The sequence below is a fragment of the Drosophila bipectinata genome, chromosome 3R, assembly GCF_030179905.1.
Source record: "Drosophila bipectinata strain 14024-0381.07 chromosome 3R, DbipHiC1v2, whole genome shotgun sequence".
Lineage (NCBI taxonomy): Eukaryota > Metazoa > Arthropoda > Insecta > Diptera > Drosophilidae > Drosophila > Drosophila bipectinata.
In genome coordinates this window covers 15,654,725-15,678,437 of record NC_091739.1, presented here as the reverse complement: position 1 = coordinate 15,678,437, position 23,713 = coordinate 15,654,725, and the positions used below count along the sequence as shown (strand labels likewise).

General features: G+C 45.2%; 5 protein-coding genes and 1 long non-coding RNA gene across 6 annotated transcripts; 2 read left to right on the top strand and 4 right to left on the bottom strand.

Annotated features, from left to right (window-relative positions):
- Positions 1–584: 584 nt before the first annotated feature.
- On the bottom strand, positions 585–4,096 carry LOC108129895 (aminopeptidase N). Its single transcript, XM_017248185.2, has 4 exons — positions 3,377–4,096; positions 2,474–2,948; positions 2,173–2,411; positions 585–2,116 (listed from the first exon to the last, which is right to left on the bottom strand). Exons 1-4 carry the CDS (start codon positions 4,069–4,071, stop codon positions 670–672), a joined length of 2,856 nt encoding a protein of 951 aa, XP_017103674.2. The 5' UTR covers positions 4,072–4,096; the 3' UTR covers positions 585–669.
- A 909-nt stretch (positions 4,097–5,005) lies between these two features.
- LOC108130064 (aminopeptidase N) lies at positions 5,006–8,337 on the bottom strand. The gene is made up of 5 exons (XM_017248420.3): positions 7,783–8,337; positions 7,416–7,571; positions 6,650–7,360; positions 5,375–6,593; positions 5,006–5,321 (listed from the first exon to the last, which is right to left on the bottom strand). Exons 1-5 carry the CDS (start codon positions 8,325–8,327, stop codon positions 5,079–5,081), a joined length of 2,874 nt encoding a protein of 957 aa, XP_017103909.2. The 5' UTR covers positions 8,328–8,337; the 3' UTR covers positions 5,006–5,078.
- A 651-nt stretch (positions 8,338–8,988) lies between these two features.
- LOC122321553 (aminopeptidase N) lies at positions 8,989–12,295 on the bottom strand. The gene is made up of 5 exons (XM_043211788.2): positions 11,724–12,295; positions 11,368–11,523; positions 10,598–11,311; positions 9,311–10,541; positions 8,989–9,246 (listed from the first exon to the last, which is right to left on the bottom strand). Exons 1-5 carry the CDS (start codon positions 12,272–12,274, stop codon positions 9,010–9,012), a joined length of 2,889 nt encoding a protein of 962 aa, XP_043067723.1. The 5' UTR covers positions 12,275–12,295; the 3' UTR covers positions 8,989–9,009.
- An 826-nt stretch (positions 12,296–13,121) lies between these two features.
- On the bottom strand, positions 13,122–17,518 carry LOC108129205 (aminopeptidase N). Its single transcript, XM_043211787.2, has 6 exons — positions 16,892–17,518; positions 15,725–15,883; positions 15,193–15,667; positions 14,895–15,133; positions 13,577–14,831; positions 13,122–13,517 (listed from the first exon to the last, which is right to left on the bottom strand). The coding sequence occupies exons 1-6, from the start codon at positions 17,401–17,403 to the stop codon at positions 13,197–13,199; spliced, it is 2,961 nt and encodes a 986-aa protein (XP_043067722.1). The 5' UTR covers positions 17,404–17,518; the 3' UTR covers positions 13,122–13,196.
- A 936-nt stretch (positions 17,519–18,454) lies between these two features.
- On the top strand, positions 18,455–19,299 carry LOC108129388 (uncharacterized). The gene is made up of 3 exons (XM_017247364.3): positions 18,455–18,652; positions 18,710–18,997; positions 19,076–19,299. Exons 1-3 carry the CDS (start codon positions 18,545–18,547, stop codon positions 19,139–19,141), a joined length of 462 nt encoding a protein of 153 aa, XP_017102853.2. The 5' UTR covers positions 18,455–18,544; the 3' UTR covers positions 19,142–19,299.
- A 1,497-nt stretch (positions 19,300–20,796) lies between these two features.
- LOC138926728 (uncharacterized) lies at positions 20,797–21,692 on the top strand. Its single transcript, XR_011443345.1, has 2 exons — positions 20,797–21,015; positions 21,527–21,692. It is a non-coding gene; the product is annotated as an uncharacterized lncRNA (long non-coding RNA).
- The last annotated feature ends 2,021 nt before the right edge of the window (positions 21,693–23,713 follow it).

Sequence of the window (23,713 nt, the reverse complement as noted above, 5' to 3'; positions counted from 1 at the left end):
TGTAGACCATGGTGCACATTGTTGTGCATTTCCAGGTGCACTTTTTTGCGATTTACTCGCTCCAATCTTATCGACCATGAGTTGCTATCTCCAAAAAGAACTTTTAATGGTCCGTTGTCAAATTGGATTGTGTGTGCTATAATCAGGAGGCTTTATCACCAATAAGATTATGCGGTAAGAACTTTAGCTTTTATAAACTTTGTAAATATTTTCACATCATATTTCCTTTAACATTACATGGTTTATGCTTTTGATCATACCAGGGATATTTTGTTGTTTTATTAATTTTAAGTAATGATTATTGCTGAAATATTTTTGCTGATTATTGAATCATATAAAATAATAAATAATGCTTTTAATCATTGTTCTATAATTTGGTAAAGTGTCAAGAAGTGGTTTTGGGTTGGCTTTAGTTGCCAAGGTTGATTACGCGCGTATTTATGATTCTCTAATGGACGGAGGACTGCTCTTGGGAAAAGACCGGAGTTTGGAAAATTTATGAGATCAGCACTCTTATCCGGCCAATACCTAGGCAGTTTTGACCACGCAGTTCACGGCCATAAAAAAAAGAAGGCGATTGTAAATTTAACAGGTATTAAATATTTTGTTTTGGAATTTATTGTGGAACAAGAGCAAATAACTATGACTAACTTAGAGGACGCTATGGATCTAGAAGAGCTTGGCGGCCAGGAAGCACAGGACGGTGGCCAACAGGGAGGCACTCAGAGCGGAGCTGCCACCGGTGCGGAAGCCGGTCATCCAGGACACCAGGGGCTCCTTGTTGGCGGTGAGCCAGTCGTTGTTGGCCTTGAAGTTGGCATCTACGCTGGTCTGCAGCGTGGTTGGAACATACTCGCTGTCCTTGACCTTTTCGACTAGATTCTGCAGAGCCTGCTGCTGGTCAGAGGACACCGCATAGGCAGAGATACCAAGAATGTCACTATACAGAGGGTTTACTCCGCCAAATCCAGAGTTGAGCTCGCCGTACGTCTCCCAGTTCTTGTCCAGGAAGTCGATGGCGGCCAGGAGACCGACCTCGCCGCGGGAGTACACCGCGCTCAGCACGGTGATACTTTCTTGGCCCCGGAGGCTGTCGTCAATACTGGTGTTCAGGAACTTTTCCAGTTGGGTGGTGCTCTGAGAGCAGCCAAGGGAGGAGATTAGGAGGCGACGCTCGGCCTGGTCGGAGGAGTTGATCAGCTTATTGAAGACAAAGTTGTATACCCTGTCGTCGGCCTTCTTCAAGCCGTTGCAGTATACCTGCGACTGCAGGTTCGGTTCGATGACTGTACCCTGATCCACCAGTGCTTCCAGCTTGGCAGTGGTCTCTGACAGGCAGCTCTCCACTCCAGCCAGGCAGGCGATGTTGATCAGGATGTTGCGGGTGTACTTAACCAAGTGCTGCTCTCCGGACAGATCTTGCACTCCGAACTTGTCGAACTGATCGCTGACCAGGTGGCTTACGTAGAACTGGAAGTTGGAGTACGAGGCGTCGCCGCTCAGGTAGCGGTTGATGAGGGTGATCACGGTGTTGGCCGCCGACCAGGGTGAGTATTGATCCTCCTTGGGCAGATAGGTCAGCAGCTGGAGCAGCGTGGAATGGGACGTGCGACCGCTGGTGGCGAAACGGTACAGGTCGTTGATCAACTGGGCGCGGTTCTCGGGAGCGATCTTGTGTGGGCGAGCCAGCAAGAAGTCGATCAGCAGCTGCCAGTTGGTCTCGTCGTAGTTGACACGGTAGTAGAAGACTTGCTTCTTGTTCAACAGAAGCCAGTTAGCGTTGTCCAAGCCGGCGTTCACGGTAATCTCTCTCTGCTTCAGCAGGTATTCGGTGGCTTCAGTGTTTCGGAAGTCGGGGTTTGAGGCATCAGCATAGTTCACCGGCACGTACCACAGCTTATCGTTGGTGTAGTCCTTGTCGTTGGTGTAGGTATCCTGGCGAATGGTGAAGGACCCATTCTCGTAATTACGGGTGACAGTCAATACAGGAACTCCACCCTGGTCGGTCCAGCTGCCCATCATCTCGGCAATGGTGGCCGGAACGGCGTAGTTCTCCTCAACGGCCGCCTTGGCGATGCCCTCGAAGAGCTTGGTGGGATTAGCAGCGGTGTATTTGCTAAAGGATAATGCAGCGATAAGTATCAAGATGCTGAATACAGTTTTATGACTTACTTGTCTACCAGGTAGTTGTGGAGACCACGCTGGAACACCTTGTTCGTGATGGCATGACGCCACATGTTCAATACTGATCCTGCCTTGGCATAAGACACGGAGTCATACAGCAGAGCGATTTCGGAAGGCTTCTGGATGAAGTAGCTCATGGGGCGGGCAGTGGCACTAGCATCATAGACCAGAGCACTCTGGTAGGAACCGGCATGGAAGGTCTGGAAGATGTCCCACTCGGGATAGGCCTACGAAATAAATCGAATAATTGTAGAGGCTATTTGCAAGCATAGAGATCAAATAAACTAACCAGATCTACAGCCAGGTTCTCGAACAGAGTGGCGAAGCCCTCCTTCAGCCACAGGTAGCTCCACCACTCGATGGCCACCAGATCGCCAAACCACATGTGGGCGTCCTCGTGGGCCTCTACGGTGGCAATGTTGGTCTGAGTGTTTATGGTGGAGTTTTCGCTGTTGTAGAGCAGGTACTCCTCACGGTAAGTGGCCAAACCCCAGTTCTCCATGGCGCCCGCGGCGAAGTCGGGGATACCAGCCTGGTCCAGCTTGGGTAGTTGGAAGGGTACGCCAAAGTAGTCGGAGAGTCGCTTCTCCACGAGCATGCCGTTAGTCAGGGCCCACTCCTGGTCTCCCAGAGTTCCCTCCCTGGAGTAGACGCGCTGGGTCAGCTGATTGAATTCGCCCTCGGTGTAGACGAACTGGGAGACGATGAAGGCCACCAGGTAGGAGGGCATGTTCACGGTCTTCTGGAAGGAGGTCACTCCAGAGCTGGTGGAAAATAATAAAAAAAAAATATTATTACTTGCACATTCATTATAATATTGAATAAAGCCTGACAGTGCCCAATTAGTAGAAAAAAGATTAAAATTTGATTTAAATGACCTAGTATTTTTATTAAAGGCTTATGTCGGCAATAAAAAAAAACTATACACTTCCTTGTTTTCAATGACTAAGGGTTTCTTTTGCCCCTTAACCAATCAAATATGGAATACTCCATATAATAACACTCAAATTTAAAAAGTGATACGTAATGGCTATAAAGTGGTTTGACGGGTCAATGGGAAATACCAGTACCATTTATTAAGGTGATAAGAATACTCGTAAGAAATTAGGTAATTTTTTTAAGTGTCCTTATGTTGTGATATGAAGCGCTATGAGTTACATATCACTCATACGCAGTGTTGGACATTACATACCTGGATGTAGCTTCATTTACAGGCATGTTGCTGATGGCATTGTAGGAGGGATCGTGCTTGATGGTGATGGTGAAGTTGGCCCGCTTGGAGGGCTCATCGTAGCAGGGGAAGGCGTGGCGAGCGTCGGTACTCTCGAACTGGGTGGTGGCCAGGTACTTGGTTTCGCCTTCGTCGGTTTCGTATGTGGACAGGTAGAAGCCTCCATTGTCCGTGCGTAGGTTGCCCTCGTAATTGATGGTCACCAGCCAGGTGGTATCTGCCGCGAAAGTCAAACCATCCTTGGAGAGAGTAAGGAACTCTCTTTCGGCCTCGTAACTGGTTTGCAAAGTGTGCAGTTCCGCATTTTCTACATTCAGCTGCTGGGCGGTGACCGTAAAGTTCTCCAGCTGGCGGGCATGAACCACAATGTTGGGAGTACTGGTCAGGACACTGACGGTGATGCCAACAACGCCCGTGAAATGGGTGTCGCCGGTGTGGACATTGGTGGTCAGGGTAATATCGTACTCCACGGGAATAGTTTCGTTGGGAAGCCGGTAGTTGACTTCGTCGGCGAGAGGAACCACTCGCTGGTTAGGATTTTCCAGGCGCTGGAATTGCTCGAGAGGCGGGAACTCACGGACGACGGCTGCCTGGATCGAGGTGGTCACCAGGAGGACCAAACACAGGGACAAGCTCCCGAACAGAACGCGACCCATGGCAAAAACGCGAAAAACTGAGTTCCAAAATCTCTTTACCGTCACTTTTAAGCGAGACCGGGCATCTTATCACTGGACATGGGACATAAAGATTAGGCCAATCTTGGCGAGCCATAAACCGCCGTTTGGCCGTAAATAACCGCTTCGATGGCTCCATATCGCGAACTAGTCCGAGAGCAAGCACAGGCTCAACAAGTTGGTAACAAGTTCCCGGCTAAGATAATGTCGAATAAGTGTGGGCTTTTCGAGATACCCACGCTGATAACAAGTCTCGAGTGCCTGGACTGCCCTTGATCCGATAAATGTGGCAGTAAGGCTCCTTAAAAACCTCCCCCAGGGGTAATTCGGAAGTATTATGGCCTAATAACTCTTTGATTAACCATTGAGAAATGCTACTATTCTCGTTAATTCTGGGGATTTTTCTGAGATAATCTTTATCTAGAGACGCGGTTCAGGGAAACTTGGGTTACTCGAAAGTAACGACTATCACGTAAATCGAACTCTTGAAAGTTCGGTTCTCCAGATAAGCAGTCAGTCCATTAATCCATTGAGAATTACTCAGCATAACGTCAAACTCGAAGTGGTAACTCATATTTCCAGACCTTAGATTAATCGAATAAATCAACTGGCGCCCAAGCACAAAAGGGCGTTGTGTGATTTGAAGGTTTTAAATCCCTATCTCCGATGAGGCCACGTGAATTCCATAAACCGATCTGGCTGTTATAAATATCCACTTGATAATTGAATTCCGGCCTAAGCCCAACTATCGGTTATCGGTACTCCATCGGTACTGCCGATAATGGAAGTAATTCCCAGAACTCTGATAAGATGGATCAGTTTGAAAATCATCTAAAGCAATAAATATACAACATCAATCAGTGGGAACTTTGCACAACGTGGGGGGATTCCTTATTGTTTCGCCATTTTGTGGCCAAATCTATTTCAGTTCTTGTTGAGTCACATTGATTTATTTAATTTGTGGCTTCTACTTGACCATATGACTTTGTCTAAACAAAAGAGGCTAACAGTGCAAACAGTGCACTCACAAATACAATGGCTAGGGACGATACGAAACCGGCACCGGAACTTGGTTCACCATATACATAATCTGCTGTCCAGTTGATTATGGGATCGCGATTGGCTGAAAGCCATTCGTAATTCGACTTAATTCTGGAATCAATGACGGTGGTCAGATCATCCTCGAGGTACTCGGGTCCCTTAAACTTGATATCCTCCACCAGAGCGAGTAGCTGAAATGAGTTCGTTATAATTAATATATTAAAGAATATTATTTCAATCCTACCCTTTTCTCCTCCTCCTCGTTTATTACATAGTTAGCCATCTCTCGCAGATCGGCGTCTAGAGGCTTTTCTGTTCCATTTAGCCCCGCAGCATAAATATTCCAGTTGTTTTCCAGGTACAACAGGCTTTCTCTGAGGCCTTCGTTGCTCTTCGTATAGGCCGACTTGAGTAGGGAAGTGCTCTCCGAAGAGCTCAACGAGTTGGTCGTGGACAGACTGAAGAATTTTTCGAGTTGATCCGATTTCGTCGAGCAACCCAGGGAGGAAATAAAAAGACTGCGATCTGTGGCATCCGCAGCTGCCAACAAGTCCGACAGAACTCTGTCGTAGACAGTATCTGGAGGACTTCGCAGTCCGGAACAGTATGCCTGTGTTCTCAGACTGGGCTCAATCGCAGTTCCGTTGAATAGAAACTCTGACAGCTTATTGGACGCTTGGAGAAGGCACTCTTCACTCTTAACTTGACAGGCCAAGCTAACTATTACATTCCGAAGATAGTTGCTCAGGTAGTGCTCCCCAGGAACCTCGTTAACTCCAATTCTCTCTAAGGCAGGCTCAACAAGATTCCTCACGAATTGCCGAAAAGAATTGGGATCTTCTCCTCGCAAGTACCGATCGTAAGCTGTAAGGATAGTGTTGGCATTGTCCCAAGGAGCGTACTGGTCCTCATACCTCAGGTACGTGAGCAATCGCAGTAGGACGCTGTGGCTAAGGCGGCTTGTTGTGACAAAGATGTACGCATCATTCAACAATTGAGCCCGGTTTCGGACGTGAATCTTGTGGTGATTGTTGTTCAGCGCCTCGACAATGCGGTCGTAGTTATCCGAATCGTATATGGAGCGATAGAAAAAGGAGCTCTTTTTGTTGATGATGATCCAGTCATCCCTAGCTATCGCGACATCTGAGATCTCGACTTCCGTCGTGTTAAGAAGGTAGTGCGACGCAGTAGTGTTACGGTAATCCGGATTGGAGGCGGTGGCAAAGTTGATGGGCACGTACCAGGTTTTCTGGTTAGAGTCGTCATCCGCCAGATATCTCTGTTGCTTTACGGTGAAGGTTCCAGACGCATAGTTTCGGGTCACCGTCAGCAGAGGATAGCCAGCCTGCTGTGACCAGCTGCTGAAGATGTTATTCACCGTTGTGGGCAGAGAGAGACCGTGCTCGTCGGCCGACTCCTGCAAGGAGGCGAATAGATCCCACTCATCGCAGGATGTGTACTGGCTGAAGGCGAAATAATTGTTAAGTAATTAGGATTTTGTAGTATTCTAGCGACTTACTTCTTAGTCAGATACTTGTTCAGACCCGCTCGGAAGACTCGATCTGACCAGGCGTTCTTGAACATGTAAAGCACAGCGGATGGCTTGGCATAGGAAAAGGTATTATAACGTCCGGAGATCTCACTGGGAGTCTGTACGTAGTGGGTCATGGGAACTGCAGAGGTAATGGCATCGTTAATAAGAGCGCTATTGTAGTCGCTGACATGGTAGATCTGGTAGGTGTCCCACTCGGGGAAGGCAATGTCGTTGGACTCGTAGGAGAAGAGAGTGGCAAAGCCCTCCTTCAGCCAGAGGTAGGTCCACCATTGGATGGAAACGAGGTCTCCGAACCACATGTGGGCGTACTCGTGACCAATGATGTTCGCAATGCTGGTCTTCAAGTCAGTGGTGGAGTTCTCCTTAGACCAAACCATGTATTGCTCCCCGTAGGTGGCCAAGCCCCAGTTTTCCATTGCCCCTCCTTTGCCAGGAACGCCTGCCTGGTCCAGTTTTGGAAGAGGGAAGGGCACTCCGAAGTAGCCGGCCAGGCTGGATTCCACCACTAAACCAGACCACAGGGCCCACTCCTGTTGACCCACTTTTCCATTCTGTGTAAAAACGCGCTGCGGCAGATCGTTCAACTGGCCGGATGTGTACCCAAAATCGGACACCACGAAGGCGACGAGGTAGGTGGACATTTTGGGCGTAGTTTGGAAGGATGTGACTCCGGAACTAAAAACAAATAAATAGAGAAGGGCGAATCTGCAGAAAAAAATAAAAAGCTAACCTGCTAGCAGACTCATTCACGGGCATATTGCTGATTGCCGAGTAGGAAGGGTCATGGTGGATGGTGATGGTGAAGTTTGCTCTCCTTGCGGGCTCATCGTATCCGGGAAAGGCATGCCGGGCATTGGTGCTCTCAAATTGGGTGGCGGCCAAGTAACTGCCGGAAGATAACAATAATTAATTACTAAATTAACAGACTCTTGTCAACAAACCAAAATTAAGATAGGGGGAAATCATATACTGATAAGAAATAAAAGAACCGAATACCACCTAATCACAACCGGTTTTTATGGTTGTTCGATAAGCAATTGCAACTCATTAACTCGGTAATAAAATATTAATTACGTCTGGCTAATGGATCTACTTACTGTTCTGTCCCGCTGTCGTCCGTATAGCTGGTCCTATGGAATCCTGCCATGTCGCTTCTCAGGGTGCCGTTGTAGTTCACGGTTAGGGTCCACTTCGTGTTCGCCGCATAGCTCACGTTGCTCTCCGTGGGTGTGAGGACGAGGAACTCCCTTTGGGGGTCAAGAGTTACATTCAGGGGAATCTCCGTGGAATTGTCCTGATCCCGACTGACTATGGAGGCCGAAAATCCCTCTGTCTGGCGGTAGTGCAACTTGATCTCCGATGATTCTTCCAAGACCTCAATGTCGATCTGAACCGTGCCGTAGAATTCCCTGTCTCCATTGTGAACATCCGTCCAGAGTTCTATTCTGTAAGCCTCCGGAGCCGTATTATTTGGCAGACGGTAGTTCTCCTCACTGTTGTCGTCCAACCGAGAGGAGATGGATTCTAGACCCCCTGCTTCCAACTGGGCGCTCTCCAGAAGTGTTGGTCTTGGAGGGATCAATCGCGCCTCCAGGCTACTCACTGCCAGGAGCAAAAAGATCCACGATTTCTGCGTCCACATTTCCGTTCTAAGTCTCTTCGCTGATTGAAAGTCCACCTCTCTTTGGTGGCTTATTTATGGGTATTCAGTACTAACGTGCTATCTTAGCACTAACATATGACTTAGTACTATCATGACCTCATTGATAATTAACTACTTTTATGAGCCAATTATGACTAGACAAGCAAAAACTGGAAAAAGCTATAGCATCATAGCTATGAATTCGAGTGAAAAATATTGTTTAAGTATCTTAAGTTCAATAAATGGATAAACTAATTTTAAGATTAAACTACTAAGCGCGTTAGAGAATTTCTTAGCTTCATATAAGAAAATTGGCTAACAAAGCCCTTAAGTATGATATTATTGATAGACTGTTATCAATGGAAATTGTCGCATCAAAGCAACAATCATAAAACATTACCGAATGTCATGGAAGTTAGATATCTAACCAATTTTTGTTCTCCAGGATTGATTAAAAAATTGCACAACATTGCTATAAATTTAAAGCTATAAAAATAGATTTTTTAACAATATTTCTCATGGCCTAAATGGGAAAACCACAGCAAATTCTACTCCCCTTTTCTATTGGTCACCAAAATGCATAAAATGAAATAAATCTAATTTGGTACAAGGAAATTATATTTATGTCTTGAATCGTTTATCTATTGGTTTTTTTTATCAGAAATAATAACAATTACTTATTCTAATATAGCTTCGAAAGCAGCAAGGCCACCGCACTGATTAAAACAGTGGCGAGGGATGCCGTCAGACCCGAGGTTCCACTGCCCGAAAGGTGGCTGTTAACCCAGGAGATCACAGGGTCGCGGTTGGTGTCCAGCCAATCGAAATTCGACTGAATTCTAGAGTTCACGGTGGTGTATAAATCGTCTTGCAGATAACCGGTGTTCTGAGACTGAATTTCATCTACCAAGGCATTGAGCTAAGAAAGAATATAAATTTTAAATACTCTAAAGGCCAGAAAAGAAAATAACATCAGATCTTACCCTGGTCTTCTGCTTCTCGCTGACCACGTAAGTGGCAACGCCCCGCAGAGCCGAGTCCAAGGGCTTGGCGCTATCTGAGGACGATAGTTCTGCATATTCCTTCCAGTTGGACTCGAGGAACTCCAGACTGGCGGTGACACCGTCCTCGCTCTGGGAATAGGCTGCGTTCAACAGGGAAGTGCGTTGCGAGTAGCTCAATCCATTGCTCTCGTCCAAGGATAGTTTGAGGAAAGTACCCAGTTGGGAGGCTTGAAGAGAGCAGCCCAGTGACGAGATGAACAAGCTGCGGTCAGTGGCATCTGTGGTGGCCAGCAGATCTGATATTACCCTCTGGAATACCTCGTCGGTGGGATTACGCAGACCGGCACAGTATGCTTGGGTCCTTAAGGTGGGCTCAATAACGATTCCATCGAACAAAAACTCGGAGAGCTTCTTTGCTGACGCCGTGTGGCACTCGACGCTGCCCACCTGGCAGGCAAGGCTAACCAGGACAATGCGCAGGTAGTTGTTCAGATAGTGTTCCCCAGGAATCTCGTTCACTCCCAGTTTTTCAAAAACAGGATTGATCAGTTCCTGTACGAAGGTCTGGAAATTGCTGTAGGAATCATCGCCTCGCAAGTAGCGATTGTAGACGGTAAGAATGGAGTTGGCGTTTGACCAGGGGGCGTACTGCTCCTCGTACTTTAGGTAAGTTAGCAACCTCAGCAGAATGCTGTGGCTCAGGCGACCAGTGGTCACGAAGATGTAGGCATCGTACAACAACTGAGCACGGTTGCGAACGTGAATCTTGTGATGGTGCTCGTTCAGGCCGTCGATAATGAGACCGTAGTTATCCAGATCGTACAGGGTACGATAGTAGTAGGCATTCTGCTTATTAAAAACTAACCACTTGTCGCTAGCAACCGATACGTCTGAGATTTCGACCTCCGTCGTGTTTAGGAGGTAGTGCGAGGCACTAGTGTTCCGGTAATCCGGACTGGAGGCGGTGGCAAAGTTGATGGGCACGTACCAGGTTTTCTGGTTAGAGTCGTCATCCGCCAGATATCTTTGTTGCTTTACGGTGAAGGTTCCAGACGCATAGTTTCGGGTCACCGTCAGCAGAGGATAGCCAGCCTGCTGTGACCAGCTGCTGAAGATGTTATTCACCGTTGTGGGCAGAGAGAGACCGTGCTCGTCGGCCGATTCCTGCAAGGAGGCAAATAGATCCCACTCATCGCAGGAAGTGTACTGGCTAAAGGCGAACAAGTTTTTAAGTAATTAGGATTTCGTCAAATTTTAGCGACTTACTTCTTAGTCAGATACTTGTTCAGACCCGCTCGGAAGACTCGATCTGACCAGGCATTCTTGAACATGTAAAGCACAGCGGATGGCTTGGCATAGGAGAAGGTATTGTATCGTCCGGAGATCTCACTGGGAGTCTGTACGTAGTGGGTCATGGGAACCGCAGAGGTTAGCGCATCATTTATAAGGGCACTGTTGTAATCGTTGACATGATAGATCTGGTAGGTGTCCCACTCAGGGAAGGCAATGTCGTTGGACTCGTAGGAGAATAGGGTGGCGAAGCCCTCCTTCAGCCAGAGGTAGGTCCACCATTGGATGGAAACGAGGTCTCCGAACCACATGTGGGCGTACTCGTGACCAATGATGTTCGCAATGTTGGTCTTCAGGTTGATCGTCGAGTTTTCCTTGGTCCACCACATATACTGCTCTCGGTAGGTGGCCAAGCCCCAGTTCTCCATCGCTCCGGCTGAGAAGTCAGGAATGCCAGCCTGATCCAGCTTGGGCAGAGGGAAGGGCACTCCAAAGTAGCCAGCCAGGCTGGACTCCACAACCAATCCTGACCACAAGGCCCACTCCTGCTGATCCTGCTTGCCCTTCTGCGAGAAGACCCGTTGGGGAAGGTTATTCAGTTCGCCTCCGGTAGACTCAAAATCGGTGACGATGAAGGCCACGAGGTAGGTGGACATCTTGGGGCTTGTGTTGAAAGAGGTAACTCCGGAGCTAACGGACATACAAAATAAATACAATCTTCGGATAGTTTTGGCCAAGAAACCTACCTGCTAGCAGCCGCGTTCACGGGCATGTTGCTAACGGCCGTGAAGGACGGATCGTGATGCAGGGTGATGGTGAAGTTGGCCCTCCTGGCGGGTTCGTCGTAGCAGGGAAAAGCGTGTCGGGCATTGGTGCTCTCAAACTGGGTGGTGGCCAGATAGCTGAAAATATTTAGCCAATTAGTTGCAGTTGACTCAGTCGATCAAATCTAAAAGGCAGGCGAGATAAGCGAAACTATGTTGTACGATATGAAATCTACGGGTTGTAATCCACCTTATCAGGATCTATGGGCCGCAATGAGGAATTTAAAAGGTCATATAACCTAAGAATTTCAAAATAATATTCAATAGGCTTCACTTACTGGACTTGATTGTCCACTCCCGTGTAGCTGGACATGTAGAAGCCACCCATATCAGATCGCAGAGTTCCGTTGTAGTTGATAATCAGGGTCCAGTTAGTATTTTGCGCAAAGGACACCGTGGGATCCGTAGGCGTAAGGATCAGGAACTGGCGGAGGGTCTCGTTGGCGACCGTCAGTGGGATCGCAGTGGGATCGGTTTGATCCCGACTGATGATGGTGGCCTCGTGGTGAGACGTCTGCAAAAAGTGCAGCTTGATCTCCGAGGATTGCTCCAGGACCTGAATATCAATCTGAACACTTCCGTTGAACGCCCTAGTTCCATTATGCACGTTTGTCCAGAGCTCGACTCGATAGGCTTCTGGGGCAGTATTGTTCGGCAGCCGATAGTTGCCCTCGCTGTTGTCGTCTACCCGAGGACTGATCAGCGAGTAGGTGCCTTTCGTCTCTATCTGGACATCCTCCAAGTCCAAGGACAACGGAGGAATCAGACGGGCCTGCAGACTGGCAACTGCCAGGAGCAGGATACAGGATTTCAGCAGCCACATCGTCATGTCGGCCGCTTCGGGAAAAGTCACTTGATTAGTGTGAGGCGGCCGGCCGCTTGGCCCCTATTTAAGGAATCGGCCGTAATCTAATCCCGACCGCCGATCGCCATAAAGATTGTTGCGCAACACTCGATAAAACGGACAAGAGTGCACTTGGCCAAGACATGCGGAACAATCCAATAAAAAGACAATAAAAAGCTCAATCACCAGATAGTAAACCGTGCTGAAAAATCCTACGTCTTCAAAATACAAGTTCTATCTACAAATTCCCCGGGTTATATCCCATTTGATCGCTATGAAACATGACTTTGAATCGAGGAATTCTAAAATTGGCGGTTAGTCAAATAACAACTTTTGTCTGAGAGGCCTAAGTATACAGTTTAGCTAATAAGTGGATCATAAATGTTTCAGTTATCGGTTCGTCTACGTTGTGTATGGCTTCGATAGGCTAGTACACTGAAAAGTGCAAGTTGGCTAAAAAGATACGCAGGCATGGGTATAATTACACTTAAAAATCATTCAAGTGCTCCTAGAAAGTGTGTCAAGAATGGAGGGCTTATAATTCTTTGTCTTTTACGAGCTTACGTAGTGATCACGACTTTTATGTAAACATGTAGAAATATTGCCTTAGTATTCCTGTAAAACCACACAAATAGAGTAGCTGTTCTTTATCCATAAGTATGAACCGCCAAAAAACTGATTGAAAAGTAATCGAGACCCTAAAGATAACCATTTACGATCATTGACATAAAAATCCCATTAAAAATCGCTTGTCATTCCATCCAAAAACAAAAAGAAACCGTGGTGAAAAGCTCTGACTTTTAACCACATTCCTCGGAACGATCGTTTGGAGTACTATGGGAATTAATTTATTTTTAATTAAGCTTTTACTTATGTATTTTCTAGTCTTAAATGCGAGGAATGGCAATCATCTGTAAAACGAAGGATCTATCGAACTCAACGCTCTTCGCACTACCCGGGTGGCATCCTTCAGGATACCCTGCGGTCTACTGGAACCATTAGAGACTGAGCTAAGGGAGGCGGCCAGAAGGGCGTCGCTCTTGCCGGGAGCTGAGGGCACTTCGCTTAGCAGCCAACTGTGGATCTGCTGCTCGAACTTGTCCAGGAATGATTCACTGAGCTGGGCCTTCTTCCCCACCAGCGGGGAGTTCACATCGATCAGCTCCTCGCTGGGATTCAAGCTCTCCAGAGCCATATGGTTGGCTATGCTTTCGCGGAGTCGCATAAACTGAAAGTGATTATAGTTAGATTATTAATGCTCTTATTATTCGTGACTTTCCAACTTACATGAGGCCTCTGTTGCCGGGGCAGGAACTCCGCAATCTGGTTAAAGTGCTCCACGAAGCTTGGTGACCGGCAGAGGAGCTTGTAGTTGCGGTCGATGTATTGCCAAATCACGGGGCGAGCTGCCTGATTTGACTTGTAGACATAGAACAGATACATCATGGCCTCCGGATCACTGAGGATCAGGTGCGTGGAGTTCTCGCCCAGCAGTAACTCCATATACGACAATAGGTGCCTGCGGCTCTGGGTGCACCTCAAGGAGTATATCAGATCGTCGTAGTACACCGAGCTTCGATCTGCCGCCTGCAGCATATCGATGACCCCGCGGAAGTCGTTGTCGCTAAGGTAGCGGACTCCCAGGCACAGAACCGTATCGTACATGGCATAGTACTCCGAGTCGTTGGTCAAGTTCACTCTCTTAAAGATGTACTCCTTGGTGAGGCGGCGGGTGTAGTCAAGGCACTCGGGCAGGTCGGCTACGCAGGCCATTTGCAGGATCTCCTGGCCTGCGTTTAGAGCGCTGTTCGATATCTGGCCGCCCTGAGGGTCGAGGAAGAGTCGCCGAAAAATAGGCGTGACCAGTCGGCGCACAAAAGCATTGAACATATCCTGGGAGGAAGTGGCAAACAAGTTCCTTCTCAGAAAGTCTATGGTGTCGGCCACCTGGTTCCACGGCAGCATGTCCTCTTCAAACTCCATGTACTTGAGCATCTCAAACAGGACGTCCACATGCTCGATCTCGTTGTGCTCGATCAGGGGCTTCAGGTCTCGGAAGAGGGCCGCCCGGTTAACGGGATGGATGAGGGAGTGATTGACCTGCAGCTGTCGGGCTATGGCCCTTAGATTGTCGGTGTCGTAATGAACGTGGTAGAATCCCGTTTGCTGCTTGTTCACAATAATCCAATCCCTACCATTAAGCTGGAGACCCAAGTCCTCCAAACTCACCGAGTACTGGGCCTGGGGCGGCATAAACAGATCTGCTTGGGTGTCCTGGAAACTGGGCGCCTGGGCGGTTGCGAAATTTAATGGTATCCACCAGAGCTCGTCCTTGGCGTGTAAGGATCGCTGGCTAAAGATAATGGAATTGTTTTCGTAACTCCTGGACACCAAGACAATGGGCATCCACTCGCTGTGCGTCCAGGAGAGCATAATATCCCGGACCCGAGACGTCCATGGCTGCTGGGAGAAGTACTCGTCCTCCCGGAGCTCCGTCTGGAGGGCATCAAAGAGATTCAGCTCGTTGGCGGTGCTGTAACGACTGGAGAAACCTTTCACATGAGTTCCAAATGGACCAGTTCCACCATTACCATGTCCCACTCACTATTTTTCCAGAAAGTGGCCAATCGCCTTAACGAAAAGCTTTTGGCGGAAGGCGTGATGGAACATCTTTATCACACAAGCAGCTCTCTTGTACGTTATGATATCGAAGGTGCCCATCACATCCTTCTCCGTTTCCACATACGAGGTCATTGGCCGGACGTCAAAGAAACTGTTGTAGCTATACGCCCGATCCGCCTCATCGGCCACGAACATGTCCATCACTTTGTCCTCAGGATAGAGCTTAAGAACAGTTTGAATTTAAAAATACTTAATAAGGGATACAAGATCATTTAACCCACCACATCCGTAATCACATATCCAAAATAAGTGGCAAAACCTTCGTTCATCCAAGCATAGGTCCACCATTCAGGCGACACCAGGTTCCCGAACCACTGGTGGGCAATCTCATGGTTCTGCGTTATTTTGTCCTTCACCCTCTTGTGCACATCTTCCGAATCCTGTTGCAACAAATTGGCCTCCTTGTAGGTGATGAGTCCCCAGTTCTCCATGGCAGCTCCGTAGTTCTTCTTCAGCGCTACGTGATCCAGCTTCTCTAGGGGATAGCTGACCCCGAAGTAATCCTCCATGGCCGCCACCGTTCTTACGGCGTTTTTCAGTGCACTCTGACCCTTTTCCCTGGTGCTGGGCGAGGAGTATATGCTTTGTGTGACCCCGCGATATGTTTCTGAAATCTTCTCAAAGTTCGAAATGACGAAGGCAACCAGGTAGGTGGACATGGGTGGTGTTATATGGAAGTGCGTTGTCGTCAGATCTCTAAAAATAAACTTGGGTATTAGTTGAGTTTGTGAAGAAAGAAATGAAGTGACTTACCCATGAGGAATCGTTTTCTTGACTGGCATATTTGAAATGGCCGAGTGTGTACTACCATGGGTTATCGTTATGCTGAAATTGGACTTAAAGCCAGGTTCATCGTAGCAGGGAAAGATCAGACGAGCATAAGTTGGCTCCGACTGAGTGGCGGCTACGTATCTACAGTTTCGAAGAAAAGTTAAGATAGTAGTGATATCATATTACTATAAATTCAAGTTTTCCTCTTAATAATAAATCGAATGTTACCTAATATTCTACGAATGCTCATTAAAATAAAACAATTTGGGGACGCAAAAAATCCCATTCCCATTTCCAGATCATTGAACGTAAAACACTTAACAAAACCAAAAAAACCAGCTGCAGCCTGCGGCCACCGGAATGATCAATCAAATTGAGAACCTGATCTCACTTCCAGGGAACAAGCGCGGTTCGTTATTTAGCGAAAGCATGAGACTCTCCTCCGAATCATGCCAAAATAATTGCTCAATCGAAACCAAAACAAACTCTTGGACTCGCACCCAAACACAAACAAAAAATTAAATCAAAGTTGTCGGCGGATGGGAGAGTTTCTGTTCTGCCTTCATTATCTACCGGGGAACTGATAAGTCCAGCTGCTTGCTTAATTGTGGTCACAGTCATTCCCCTTTATGAAGAATTCCCCATCAAGTATCTGTTCCTCACTATATGTCGCATAGTATTGGTGCCCCTGAGGGCCATTGTTTACATCGTCAGCATGGTGACGCGCTGAACCGATTTCGAGTCCGATTCCGCCAAATCCGAGGGGTACACACCACATAGTATATGGCCCACTGATAAGCAGCTCTCCGGCTGTCTACGCCAGCAACAGTAATTAAAATTCAAAGCCAAACAAATGGAAATAATAACAAAGTAAAAGTGAGAGCTAAGTAGCCACTGTGAAGTGACCAATTCAAAGTGCACAATGAACCTATCTGAGGGTTATGTAAGGGCAAACCAGCCGGGAGAATCTATTCAATATATAATCAACTAAAAGCGCGTGCCAGCCATATGGGCATTTCCTTAAGTAGAACAACAAGCTTCTCAGAGGAAACTTGGGACAGTTGAGGGTTTTTTTTAGCCAACTTTGTGAATCATAAAACAATTTGGCTTTAGACTCTATCTTTAATTCGCACTATCTTTAATACTCACACAGTGCGGTTGGTTTTATCATCGTGGTAATCCATATAGTAGAGTCCCATGGCGCGGTTCCTCATGATCGCCGTGTAGAGGATCTCCAGCCGATACCGCTGACCCGCCTCGAAGGCCATGTAGTTCTCCTGCGGATGGATGACCACGAACGCAGCCCTCTCGTCAAAGGTGTGGGTGAGGTCGTCCACTAGCACTGAGGTCTCCGGTCCCGAGTCCGAATCCACCAGCCGGCGAACCGTTATCTGAATATCCGTGAGATTTTTGGCGTGCAACACAATCTCGTTCGTCGACTGCCGGATGAGTACGTCAATGGTGGCATTTCCGCTGAACAGCAACGTGCCTTTGTGTATGTTGCTGGATATGTGCAGCTGGTAGTGGAGCGGATAGGTTTCGTTCGGCAGCCGGAGCGCACGGTCGCGTGGAAATGCGGTAGCGCCGACCTGCACGATCCCGGAGATCATCAGGGCAAGCCCTGCGACCCAGAGCGCCAGGCCAGACGACGGCGTGATCATGGCGATACGGGATATACACGCGAACCGGATCGGACCTGTCTTTCTCACTGTATCAGTATCTCAGAAGTGTGCGCCCTGGCAACCGAAACTCGACTGACTGAGCGGCGACGAGCTCGCCAGCGGTTATAGCCAAAGCCTCCCTGTCCCGGTCCGATAAGATAAGCCTGGCGGCTGATCGATGAGCTCGAGTGCTTGTATAAGAGTCTTTAGCTTATTAGTGCACCGGACAAAAATTTTGTTAAGTCGAAAAATTGAGTGTATTTTTGGTATCAAGACTTCTTCTGGTCACCATTACTTACCATTACTATGTAAATATAATTTATAATGCTTATAAGAGCAAAAAAATTTTAGTTAAGGGACTTGTTTGTTTCTGTGCATAACCCATTCATGCTGGGTCGAGTGTGTACTCAAAACATTGAGCAGGTCACGGTGCAGTCCTTGGCACGAAAACCCCGAATGCGGGTTTTTCTTTTGGGCTCAACTCTCCCCTATGTTTGGATAACAGGTGCTACTATTAATAGGGGTATAAACGCACCCCATTACTAATTTGTTGTTCAAGAAGGAAAACAAAAACACCCCTTTTAAACAAATATCTTGAATGTTCTCGATCAGGAACCTGTTTACAAAATAACAAGTAAAATTTTCTTTTATCTACAATTTTTGTTATCTTAAAAACTATTTACAATAAATTGTAAGCTAAATGTGCTTAAATATTTGGGCTTCTGAAAAAGTGACACCTTTAACTTTATGGGTGTCGGAAGTCAATACTATCATATATTTTCAACTGTGGGTTTAAACATAGATTACACATAGTTACGCATATTTTTTTCGACTCATACAAATTCAAGGTAATACTTATGAATAAAAAGACATACTGGAGTACTCACCACTGTTAGTCATTTCAGTTCGTCATTTTAGGGCCTTCTCTACCTTTATATTATAAGTATGATATTATAAGTATGATGGGATATCCTTCGCCTGATAAGTAGTCAGCAAATAAATATGTATTAAACAGTATCAAAAAGCCTCCACTCAGAAACTTGAAGTAATTCTCTCATCGCATTGTTCTCATCGATGAGCTTATAAATTGCGATCCACAACTTAAATTTCTCAGTCGAAGCTTTACTTTCTAAGAGGAAAGATGATTTCCAGCTCGTTCGTCTGCCTGGGACTTTTGCTTTTAATCCTGAGCTTTGCGGCAGCCAGTCAGGATACTAAAGGAAATACTTGCATGAAAAATGGAGGATACGTAAGTTATCTAGACTTCCCTAGAAAAATTTGTAATTTCCGTGCTTCCCGTTTTCAGTGCCAGACACATTGGGAGTGCTGCTCCAGAAAATGCATGACCTATCTCAACCAGTGCGCCAAGCGGATCGGTTCCTCCTATCCCTATCCTCAGGGACACGATTTTCCCCATCCAAATGGCTTAGAAATTAGTGGACCAAATGAACAAGCTAACAAATACGATGCCAGTTTGCAAATTGTGGGCCTTCCCAATGAGTCGAAGCCCTCGGGTAGCACTTTCGACATTGTGCGCCAGAATGAAATTTCTGGGTCAACGGTGCCCTATAAGTGCCGCAATGTCGGCGAAACGGTAAGATCACTTACTTCATTCCATTTTACCTCAGTCACCTCAAATAATTATTATTAAATCTTTCTTTGTTAATTTCAGTGCTACCGGGGTGAGGAATGCTGTACAATGCGCTGTCACTTCTACATGCACAAGTGTGTCACATGAGAATATTTATTTTAATAATTAAAATATTATGTAATTTTATGAAATGCTTAATCATTATACTTACTAATCTCCTATCCAAATTATACGATCCTCTATCCTCGTAGAAAAATGAAAGAGCATAATAGAGTGAAATAAAGTATGCATCGTTGTAGCACAGAGTCTTATGTATTATTCTTATTGTTTTTAATATTTTAGCACCTTCAGTTCTTAATTTATGCTGTGTGAAAAAGTGTTTGAAGCATTTGAATAACTTTCTTTGTATTTTGAAAGTATAAAATGATCCCATAAAAAGGCTACCCGATTTGATAAAAAAATAATATCAATATCAAAGATGGTGTTATAATCAAATTTATAAATTTTTGCTTGCATCTGTGGTATGGAACGTATTTTTAAAGCAAAAATAAGCAAAATAAAAAACCCTAGATAGCAAAAATTTTTCCTGTTAATGAATGGCTCTTACAACTGATGTGATGAGCCAAAAAAAGACCAGTATGAGTTATTTGGGTTATACATGTTAAGAATGTGGTACGGGTTTTCCAAAACACATATGAGAAGTCTACTGTAAAAACAAGAAGCTTTGGGTTTAATTTGTTATTTTCTAGCAGCCAATGATTGCTGATAACCCCGACTGAAAGAAATGACAAATACATATTTTTATTAATTTCTAAATATAATGAGAAAACAAATCATGTACGCCACAAGGATAGTAGACCAGGATAATAAGGATAATAATCCAGAGTAGTATAAACATAATAATTAATAAATAGAACGATTTTTTAAACATAATTCATAAGTCTATTTAATCCCAGAAGAAAATTCAAGTAATGGCCCTGATCCACCGCACTCATCACACCAAGATAATGGCAAGGTATTATGAGTCACAAGTTCTGGCGAATATGTTTCTACTTCTGAGCCGTATCTGATTTATCAATACCAAATATTGACAATGACAATTTTCAATTATCTCGAGCAGCTTGACACAAATGTAACCCGACCTCTTGACTTGGCAAACAGCAGAGCATGTCCGAACAGATGGAATCGTTGCAATTAATTAAGGCCGCAGGGTCACTTATTGGCATATTGCCTTAAAAGCCAAGTGGGGAGCTTCTAGGGAGCAGTTCGCTTTGGAAGGGCCACCATTTGAAATCAGAATGCTGAGTATTGTATTGATCTTTCTGGCGGTTGTAAGTTGAATTTAAAATACCTTTGTTGAAACGAAACCACAATTAAACATTGCATAAATTTACTTACATTTTCAGCTACAAGTTCAAGCTCTTCCCGCTGGCAAGGTGTCGCCTGCGGTTGATGCCAAACTGCCCGTACTATCTCCACCCGCTGTCCAGAAGCCTGCGAATCCTCTAAATCCCGACGAAGTCACCCTCTTCACCAACATGTTCCTGAGCTTGCTCCGGGGAGTAGCCGACTATCGGAATCTGGTGGCCGCCGACTCGGTACAGAGTGTGTGGCAGAGTCCGCCGGTTGTCGACTTCAGTCACAGACTCTTCGCCAACTAGATATCTTTTGTTATTCGATTCTGAAAATCTGTTTTTGCAAAAACATGCTGTAATAACAATTCAACACTATCAGTCTTTGGTTTTTATTTGAATAGTATATAAGCTCTGAACTTCTGGTTATTTATTCACTTTCGAGTTTAAAAAACGGAACCACCAGATAATTAATCCAAGATGAAGCTAGCTGTGGTTATCCTGAATATTATCCTGGTCATCAGGGGTCTGTCGGTGGCTGAAAGTTTTGAGAGGGAACTTTCTTTCGAAGAAAGCGCACTGAGAGATTCAAGGGGCCCAGAGAATGTTCACCCTCGTCTTAGTACTAAACCTTATTCCATAATGCCCCCTTAAAAAAATCTTACTCAGGTTAAAAATAACTAAGTTTATTGAAATGTTTTCTGGACAATAAGCAGTGGCGGATTTAAGGAAAAAGTCCCAGTGGGCAAAATTTTTTAGGGTACATTGAAGGGTATTTTGAAGGGTACAGCCCAGAAAATTTGACAAAAAATCTTAAAAATATTTTGTTCCCAGATTTTGATGCAGATTTATGAAGAATCGATCCACAAATCGTTTAAGGTATTCCGTTCAAGAATCGGATAAATATTTCCTAAGATATGGCCTTCGCAGTGGGTCATATGGGGCTCCCCATGCATTTTGCACATTTTGAAGGGGACAGCCCAGAATATTTGACAAAAAATCTTTAAAATATTTTGTTCCCAGATTTTGATGCAGATTTGTGGAAAAGAAATCGAAGGTGTAACTTTCCGCACGAGGGGCCCTGAAAGCCTTTCGTCGGGGGGGGGGGGCCCAGTGGGCAAGCGCGCCTTTGCCCACCTGTTAAATCCGCCACTGACAATAAGCTAATTATGATTTTTAGATCGAACGTCTCAACTGGGCGGAAAACTGCAGACAATTCAGGCAAAAATGCAAGTTCTCCGAACAATGTTGCAGCAATAAGTGCTTAAAGCATATAAAACGCTGCACTACTTTGTGAATTTAAAACGCCTAATTATAAATAAAGTCATGTGTCGTAGTATATCAGAGCTCATTACAATTTTTTCTAGCTTGATAAATAATGATAAATCCCCTATGTTCTCTTTGAACCTGACTGTCTGATAATGAGCCTAGTACTAGAAGGCTGAAGGATGGAGGCCGGAGCTCATCCTTGTCATCTGGTTAGACACTCACTCGGCTGGCAATAATAAACTGTATCAACTGACAAACCCGTCAGTTGACACACAAACACTGAAGCGCTGGTAATGCGAAGTGAATTGTTTGGCTGCTCACAATCAACTTACATCGGTTTGTGTTTGTCACCGTTTACCAGCAAACAATATTTCCGCTCGCACATCTGAATACCCCTTGTTGTCCCGCCTAATCTTTTTACTTTTAGCTCCACCAGCCAAATGCTGCAGTTGGATCAACAATGCCCGCAGGCATTGTAATAGGTCCTATTAAAATATGGGGAGCATTTCTGGGCGAGTGTTGAACTTTTTATGGGTCTACCGAAAAGTATGCCACTTTTCACTCGTCACTTCACTCGTAGGTGACCCTTTTCTTTTCACCAAGTTTCATAATTTCAGGCGTATCAGGTCCGAATAATAGATCCTGGTTAGGAACTGCAAGACGCTGGAGGAATTTTAGCTCTTGACCAACCGGATGTGCATCTTATTGAAAGTTATACGAGTCAGTAATTTGTTTCAACGCTACTTTTGACTGGGTTTTCGTCTAAGTAATTCCAAATGATTTTCCGAAAAACGAGGTGATTAAAAACAAAATAAAAAACTTTATTATTCAAATTAAGAGACTGCTGAACAAAGCACACAAAAATTTTAGTCGTTTCAAATAAGAAAATGCTAGGTTTCTTGCTCGCTTGTGAGTTACACAAGCTTGCTTGTTATTGAACAAGGTGATTAAAACCAAAATAAAAAACTTTATTGTTCAAATTAAGAGACTGCTGAACAAAGCACACAGAAATATTAGTCTCTTATGACGAAAGAAGTTCCTTCCTTTTTTCATAAAAGAAGATTTGCCTCCGACCATGCAAAGGAAAGTACCGAAGATATCAAATCGTTCCGTTTCGGAATTATTTTCCATGTCAGCAGATCAAGTTGAAATGTAAGTAGACGAAATCCATAGGAGGAAGATGGTTTGCTGGAATTTTCAGAAGTCAGGACATAGGTTCGACGATTGTATGGAAGTCCGATCAGTATTTATTTATAAACCAAAGATATTTATAAACCAAAATGACCTCGTTGTAACCCGACGGACAACCGCCAGAGGGATGCGCAGAATACCACCAATCTGACGCATCCTTACAACCCAAACCACTAGTTAAAGAAGCTTATTCTCAAACGGAATACTCAACATCTATTCTCGAGAATAATACCTTAAAGAAGCGCAAGAGCAACTGAACGCAGTTACCGAGCGAAACCCATTACCGAGCGAAACCCATCTACACATTATATGGGAAAGGTACATATAATGCAGCAAAGTGTCGCATATTCGGATACGAAAATTCGACACCCAAACGGAAACAAAGACGCTCGACCGCTCGTTTAAAAACATTTTGGAGAAATATTACTAATACCAGGAGAAAGTTAGTTTCCTCTATACTTGGTAACTCTGATGACAGGCTATATACAGACATCATTGTAGGAGAGAAGAAATATGTTGCATTGCTAGATTCGGGAGCATCCGTAAGTTGTTTAGGTGGAAACGCGGCTGCCGAAATTATGAGCAATCACAAACTTCAAAAATGTTCGGGTAATATTCGAACGGCTAATAATAATAAATGTCCCGTGGTAGGAAAATATGTGACTAACATTTCTTACCGTGGCGAAACAAAGCCTATTGAATTCTACGTTATCCCAACATTAAGCCAGGATGTTTATTTAGGAATTGATTTCTGGAAATCTTTTAACTTGGTCCCTAGCTTGATTAGTCCCAAGATCTTATGAATTGGTAAATGAGGCAGGAAAAATATTAGGAACATATAATTTAAAGGACATACAAGTAGTAGTTTTAGGTTAATATTAGTTTTTTTTTTTGGTTAATATTAGTA

What these genes read in the sequence shown, in the direction of transcription:
- LOC108129895 (XM_017248185.2), bottom strand. Translation starts at nt 4,071, where the DNA reads ATGGGTCGCGTTCTGTTCGGGAGCTTGTCCCTGTGTTTGGTCCTCCTG. An exon ending in AGAACCTGGCTGTAGATCTG is followed by an intron (nt 2,412 to 2,473) that starts GTTAGTTTATTT and finishes TTTATTTCGTAG; the next exon opens with GCCTATCCCGAGTGGGACAT. An exon ending in CACAACTACCTGGTAGACAA is followed by an intron (nt 2,117 to 2,172) that starts GTAAGTCATAAA and finishes ATTATCCTTTAG; the next exon opens with CAAATACACCGCTGCTAATC.
- LOC108130064 (XM_017248420.3), bottom strand. Translation starts at nt 8,327, where the DNA reads ATGTGGACGCAGAAATCGTGGATCTTTTTGCTCCTGGCAGTGAGTAGC. An exon ending in GTGAATGAGTCTGCTAGCAG is followed by an intron (nt 7,361 to 7,415) that starts GTTAGCTTTTTA and finishes ATTTGTTTTTAG; the next exon opens with TTCCGGAGTCACATCCTTCC. An exon ending in AACAAGTATCTGACTAAGAA is followed by an intron (nt 6,594 to 6,649) that starts GTAAGTCGCTAG and finishes TTTCGCCTTCAG; the next exon opens with CCAGTACACATCCTGCGATG.
- LOC122321553 (XM_043211788.2), bottom strand. Translation starts at nt 12,274, where the DNA reads ATGACGATGTGGCTGCTGAAATCCTGTATCCTGCTCCTGGCAGTTGCC. An exon ending in GGAGTGGACAATCAAGTCCA is followed by an intron (nt 11,524 to 11,723) that starts GTAAGTGAAGCC and finishes AAATATTTTCAG; the next exon opens with CTATCTGGCCACCACCCAGT. An exon ending in GCGAGAAGCAGAAGACCAGG is followed by an intron (nt 9,247 to 9,310) that starts GTAAGATCTGAT and finishes ATTCTTTCTTAG; the next exon opens with CTCAATGCCTTGGTAGATGA.
- LOC108129205 (XM_043211787.2), bottom strand. Translation starts at nt 17,403, where the DNA reads ATGATCACGCCGTCGTCTGGCCTGGCGCTCTGGGTCGCAGGGCTTGCC. An exon ending in GATAAAACCAACCGCACTGT is followed by an intron (nt 15,884 to 16,891) that starts GTGAGTATTAAA and finishes TCGAAACTGTAG; the next exon opens with ATACGTAGCCGCCACTCAGT. An exon ending in GGCCACTTTCTGGAAAAATA is followed by an intron (nt 14,832 to 14,894) that starts GTGAGTGGGACA and finishes AGGTTTCTCCAG; the next exon opens with TCGTTACAGCACCGCCAACG.
- LOC108129388 (XM_017247364.3), top strand. Translation starts at nt 18,545, where the DNA reads ATGATTTCCAGCTCGTTCGTCTGCCTGGGACTTTTGCTTTTAATCCTG. An exon ending in GCATGAAAAATGGAGGATAC is followed by an intron (nt 18,653 to 18,709) that starts GTAAGTTATCTA and finishes TCCCGTTTTCAG; the next exon opens with TGCCAGACACATTGGGAGTG. An exon ending in GCCGCAATGTCGGCGAAACG is followed by an intron (nt 18,998 to 19,075) that starts GTAAGATCACTT and finishes TGTTAATTTCAG; the next exon opens with TGCTACCGGGGTGAGGAATG.